The following is a 6,000-nucleotide window of genomic DNA, read 5'->3' on the forward strand; positions in this document are numbered from 1 at the left end:
CTCCTCATGTTGCTTCAAATACTCCTCACTTTCTCTCTATGCATTATGAACACTGGTTATTTTCAATTTCCCACAAGGTTGCAGTGTTGCAACCTATGGCTTTGATACCACTTGTCACATACTTACCAATTAACACATAATTTAACCAAGCATAAAAAAAATCTATTATCGTGAATAAGATCAACCACATATATTTAAAAAGAAATTGTGTTAATATAAGCCACACATCAGTATACATGTTCAGATATTTCAAAGGTGTAATTCATGTTTTAATTAATTACACACTTGATATTTACAAAGATTATAGCATTCATCGTTGACCCCATTTTTTCGGTACTCCGACCTTAAACCATCATTATATATATAGACCATTGCATAGTGGAACATTCTTGAAGGGCTTCTAACCACCAACTGCCAGTCCATAATGGCGTGGGTGGATTAGTCATAGTCGTTTATGGCTTACTCCTTGATCTAACAACTGAGGTTTTTCTAGGAAGGGTTATGGTAACTAACCCCTACCATGACATCCTCCTCTCTCCATCATTTCGCACCTGCAAGTTGGGCATAACAACTCAGTGATTCTGGGTGGATCCAACCAGAGCTTTAGTAAATTTACCTAGCCTACACAATGGTAATAAGTTAACACAATCTTTAGGTATTTAGATTATTTTCCAAGAAGGAGTTTACTTAAGTCCATTTAAATCTTGGCTAAACTTTGCAACTTTTTTACCTTGCATGGTTACACCATCACGACTTCAACTAGATTGCAACCCTTTGGTGTTCTGGAAAGTTTCAATGAATGGTTTCTCTTGACATGACAATGAATTTAATCATTGAATGTCGATTCCCAAGGTAACATTCTCGTTGCAAGGAAAACCCATAATTATTTGTTTACCCTAAATGCTTTTCAAGGTTTCTTATAACGTTGTCGAATGAACTTGGCAGGTTGAACTTTGTCCCCCAGCAAGTCCTCTCACTTCACAAATTAAGTTTTCGGGCTCATCCATGAACCCAATAGAATTTTCCAGGTATGTCTCCAAATAACGTATGTTCTAGTACCTTCCCCTCGGCCCCCGAGACCAAGCCCCAAATTTTGTCTCTTTGTAGATACCCACGACATATTCCTCGCAATCTCTTTCCTAGGAGAGTCTGAGAGACCATATCGTGCAGATTTTATATTAGGTTTTTTAGTGTTTCTCTATTTTAGGTTCGGCTATGAAATATTAATGAATTAAGTGGACCCATGTGAGGGTTCTATTTTACTTTTCAAGTTATGCAATCCTTAAAATGTCACTGAAATGGACATAATTTTGTTATATGTATATAACGTCATGTTTCTAGTTATAAATTAAACCTTGCGGACCAACCTCTAGATTATGGTCTCAGACAATGAGACTCGTGCTCGAGCACGATGTAGTTTTTGTTTTTGCTATGAAATTTCTGAAACAATGAACTTCAGTTATTAGGAAATTGTAAATATTATTGCCAAGCAGATTTCGGTTAATTCCATGTTTAATTATGGATTTTTTAATTTCATTTCCAACTTGATACCTATCTTTTTAAATCTTCTCTATTGGGTTTCTATTTTTTGGTTACATACATAGGGTTACAGGTATTTTTCCACCTGAATTTATTATCAAGTTTGGATAATAGTTTCACTCCCTAGCTGCAGAGGGGGACTGAACTTGGCTTTTGGTTCCTCTACCGTGGCCAAGTCTCAACCCTCTCTAGGACCACCAGCAACCCTTAATAAATATTCCTTATAAGATAAATATTAAAAGAAATCTAACACAGAGATTATGTAAATGGTTATTCCTTAGGAAAAATCATAATAATGGTTTGTTTGTCTTTGTTTCCCCCTGGCCTAGTTGCTTCCTTATAAATTTCCATCGTTCTCTCAAGTCAGTCATAGAAATGGGGCTAATATCGATTACCTAAGAGGTCCCCACTCTTATTGTTCGGTTATGGATTAGTCTCAGGGATAACATACAGTCAAAAATATACTCATTATGTTCATTAAATATAAACAAAAGATCACTATGTACGCACGAAATAGTTTATGTAACTTTCATTATGTTCACTAATTATAAAAAAAGGAGCAATGTATATGCAAGCAATAATTTTTGTAACTTTCCAATGACTCTTTCACATATTGCTTTTACAGTTTGCAAATCTGTCATATTAACATAAGGGGTAAAATTTACATAGATCCACTAATGTGCAATTACATTGTTTCTTTTCTTTCCACATATTCATTTCTGACACTATAACAAAATGAATAAGATTAATTAAACCAACTAATTTTACTTAAAGAATACATACAAGTATACAAATTTACTAGTAAACACTTATCTGATTCACAGTCTTCCAAGAATTCAACAGTGCTGAGTTGATCCTCCTCACCATGGGAAGGGTAATTACATCCACTTCTAGCCTCGAGCTTCCACTTTAGAGAAATATGCACAGTCTCATGAAAATCCAATAATAGACATCAGGACCACCGTCAAGTCCAATACCATCTCATTCTATATATGTTCAAGGTTTTCCTCTAGCCCAGGTCCAATTCAAGATTACCTCTAGGCAACATATTTCCAACTTCACAGACTACTTCTTTCTTTTATGTCCCCTAGGACTCCAAGAAAGCAGAACCCCTCTCAGATATTTCTCTTTTATTCTGGTAAAGAATGAAAACTATCATAATTGTCTAACGCTTAGAATTCATTTCACATCAACCCTCCTGAACTCCAATAAAAATAATTCACATAACATTTATGTAAAATTAAATAATTCACAAAGTCCACTAGGCTTCCCAAGCCCACTTACTCATGGTCTCACGCAATTTATAAAAGCAAAAATAAATAACTAACAATAATTTATGTTACTTAGGGGCGTTACATAATAGCTATAAATTAAGATCTATTTCACAATATAAATTAAAATAATGATTCTATAACCATATTTAAATTTAATTAATAAGAAAGTAAAATCTTAACATTAATATATCAAGAATTTTAACCATGCATATTCATGGCAACATTACCACTTTCAATAAACTTACAATATAACAAGATTGTTAATCATGTATATTCACACTCACTTTACCACCTACAAAAAAGTTACAATATAACATGATTCTTAACCATACATATTCACCACTACATTCCCATGGATGCTATTAACTTGTAAATAGGGTGTTTTCTAATAGCGTAGGCCAGTACCATGGATTATCAATACCACATGCCCAAAAATCATAACTCAATTCAGGATCAAAATATTTTATTTTAATTGAAGTTTATAACATTTTCTTAAATAAATTTAAAATAAAAAGGGATATAAATACTTTTGAGATACATATAAACTCTCTATTTTCATTAGTACTAAAAATATTTTGTGAATATTTTATAGAGATTAAATTAATCTAATATAAATAATATCGAGATGTGAAATTTATATAATATAAATAATATTATTAAGAACTAACATAAATTCATGTTAACTAAAGTATTTGATAAATAAATATCTTAATATACAAATATCCTCTCAAGATTTATATTAATTTTTTTATATACTATAGATTTAAATTAAAATAAATAAAAAATAATATAAAAAGTTAATTATTAATAAATATCTTCCAACAAAATACTTCCACAACCACCTAAATAATATTTAAACTTTACTGTAAAACCTAAAAAAACAAACTTATGTCCCTAAAACACACATTTTCTAAATTGGAAAATTGATAAATAAAAATGAATTACAACTTATTTGACTATTAAAAAGCGGAAATTTTTTCAAGAAAATCCACCGAAATAAACATTTGCATATACAATTGTCTTTCCGGATAAGGAACTTCTATAAGACTAAAGTTTCAAGGGTACACGGTTTTCCTGACATGATAAACATTAAACAAAAGGATTTGTAAAAATTGCTTTGCTTTCCATGATTTACAATGGGAAGAACGCCCTGACACGCGACAAGTTTTATGTTAAGTGCAGAAGCTTTATTTGTGCACTTTATTAGGAAGATAAGAGCAATAACACTGAAAAGTGAAAACAAAATGACAACCTGAACTCAAGTGACACACATGTTTATCCTCCCATATAGAGGAAAAAGTGCTTAAACTTATTTAGACAAATTGTTTAAGTTTAATAAATTGAACTTAAGTAAAGTCTGTTTTTGAATTTACACCTAGTAGCAGAGAGCTTTGTTGGCGAAGTCAGTAACCATTTTAAAGAAATAGGTAGCCAGAAGAAAGGTGAACTATATATTACTCTGTCATTGAACATTTTGGAAGGCTTCCATCGATCAGTTGGCCAATTCTCCTGTGAAGCAAAGCGCTATTGAAGTGGCGAAAATCTAACATCTGCAGGATTAAAATAGAAACATTAGAATACTTGAAGAAAAGCAATGCAGCTTGAGGGTTTACAGTGTACACACAATAAAAGATTACCTTCGAATGAATGGTATAAAAGACTCTATCATTTATAGTAGTAACCGTAGCGTTCACAACTTCAAGTCCGGCTTCCTCTAACTCAGTTAGAAGACTAGAGAAGTCGATCTGGTTCTTGAAAATATTTACAGTGACTTGAATACCTGGACCAAATTTGCTAACCCTTATAGTCTGAAATTTGTCCCGTACATTGGAGGATCGAAGCTCCGAAGCTTGCAGGGTTTTATAATTACAGAAGCTGTTGGAAAATGGGTTAACAGTGGCCGGATATTTTAGCACTTCTCTTTTCTTTTCGAGCTCTATTAACTTGTTTTGCAAATGACGAATGTGTTTAACGGCTTCCAGCAGTTTGTCCGATAATGTGCATTTTGTCTACAAAAATGGCAAACACAGATATAACTATTGTCCCTTTTCTTTTCTTTTTAATACTTTTATGATATGCATCGGATACAAATAAACCTCACCTTATTATAGTCTTGAGGGAGTAGCGATAACAGTGTCGAACCGCCTCTGCCTCTCCACCAGTTTGTGAAGATGCGCATTCCCAATACTTTCCTTGACGGCCTCGTTATAATGACCTCCTCCTCCCGCGGCCGCTTTCTTCGTTCGACGGCTCCGCGTCGGTTGGAAAATAGGGTTTACAGGACTCACCAACGAACATACCGGCGATCTACAGGTTAGGGTTTGAACTAGATCGCCAATGTTGGCTACGAATTGCTGCGGATATTGCTCGACCGCCGGTGACGAATTGTCCTCAGCAATCTGATGAATCTGCACCGCCGGTCCTATAGAAGCTATTCCGAGCGAGCCGTAATCATGTGGCCTTTTGGTGCAGAGGTCTTCAAATATTAGTGCCACAGCATCGTCATCAATACAAGCTTCGGTTTCAGCAAACTTCACTGGTTTGGTTGGTGTTTGGATCTGAACACCTTCATTAGTATGAATATTACCATAATAATGAGGAAGACACGCTGCTGCCTGAGAATACGAGGACGAACACGGTTGAAATGAATATCTATACGGATAGGTTTTGCTCTGCAAATCTTCCATTTTGAACTCTCCTGCCTGATTAATGAAGATTAGTGAGGACCAATTACCAAATGGAAAATCAGAACCATCAACTCTCTAATCCAACTAGGTGTCTTGCTTGCAAGGCGGAAGGGACTGGTTTTTCCTTTCAGATGTTAGGGAAAAGTAAAGTGGAATGATGGTTACTGGGGTGGATATGGTCTAATCGTTAGGTAGAGACGTTTGATCCGATAAGATTATATATATTTGGAAATAGTTAGATAAGGATGTTTGATCCAATAAAATTATATATATTTGAAAATAGTTAAATGAGAAAGTTTCATAATACAAAATTATACATAATTGAAAACTGTTTTCGATCAGAATTTTCAGTTAAAATATAGAATCAAGGAACCTGAATACAGTTTCTCCTTGACTCTGATAAGCCGCAAAAGGAAACGAGGGAGGAATGTGTTGAACGCTTAGCCGCAAAAGAAACAGAGGGAGGAATGTGTTGAGGACTTAGCCGCAAAAGAAACAGA

At 34.2% G+C, this 6,000-nt stretch overlaps 2 protein-coding genes across 2 annotated transcripts; both read right to left on the minus strand.

The window, feature by feature from the left end:
- Window positions 1-3,995: 3,995 nt before the first annotated feature.
- On the minus strand, window positions 3,996-4,894 carry LOC149159972 (transcription factor bHLH36-like). Its single transcript, XM_089434480.1, has 3 exons — window positions 4,880-4,894; window positions 4,451-4,822; window positions 3,996-4,363 (listed from the first exon to the last, which is right to left on the minus strand). The coding sequence occupies exons 1-3, from the start codon at window positions 4,892-4,894 to the stop codon at window positions 4,268-4,270; spliced, it is 483 nt and encodes a 160-aa protein (XP_089290606.1). The 3' UTR covers window positions 3,996-4,267.
- A 24-nt stretch (window positions 4,895-4,918) lies between these two features.
- On the minus strand, window positions 4,919-5,561 carry LOC149159973 (uncharacterized). The gene has a single exon (XM_089434481.1). The coding sequence runs from the start codon at window positions 5,498-5,500 to the stop codon at window positions 4,919-4,921; it is 582 nt and encodes a 193-aa protein (XP_089290607.1). The 5' UTR covers window positions 5,501-5,561.
- Between the last annotated feature and the right edge of the window lie 439 nt (window positions 5,562-6,000).

The sequence above is a fragment of the Pinus tabuliformis genome, chromosome 5_2 (genome assembly GCF_031772625.1).
Source record: "Pinus tabuliformis cultivar Carrire ecotype Pingquan chromosome 5_2, CPIR1, whole genome shotgun sequence".
In the NCBI taxonomy this organism is placed as follows: Eukaryota; Viridiplantae; Streptophyta; class Pinopsida; order Pinales; family Pinaceae; genus Pinus; species Pinus tabuliformis.

Bases quoted from the DNA above. Each gene is read 5' to 3' on its own strand.
- LOC149159973 (XM_089434481.1), bottom strand. From the start codon at position 5,500: ATGGAAGATTTGCAGAGCAAAACCTATCCGTATAGATATTCATTTCAA.
- LOC149159972 (XM_089434480.1), bottom strand. The intron at 4,364-4,450 runs GTAATCTTTTAT...TTAATCCTGCAG, and splicing joins TTTATACCATTCATTCGAAG to ATGTTAGATTTTCGCCACTT.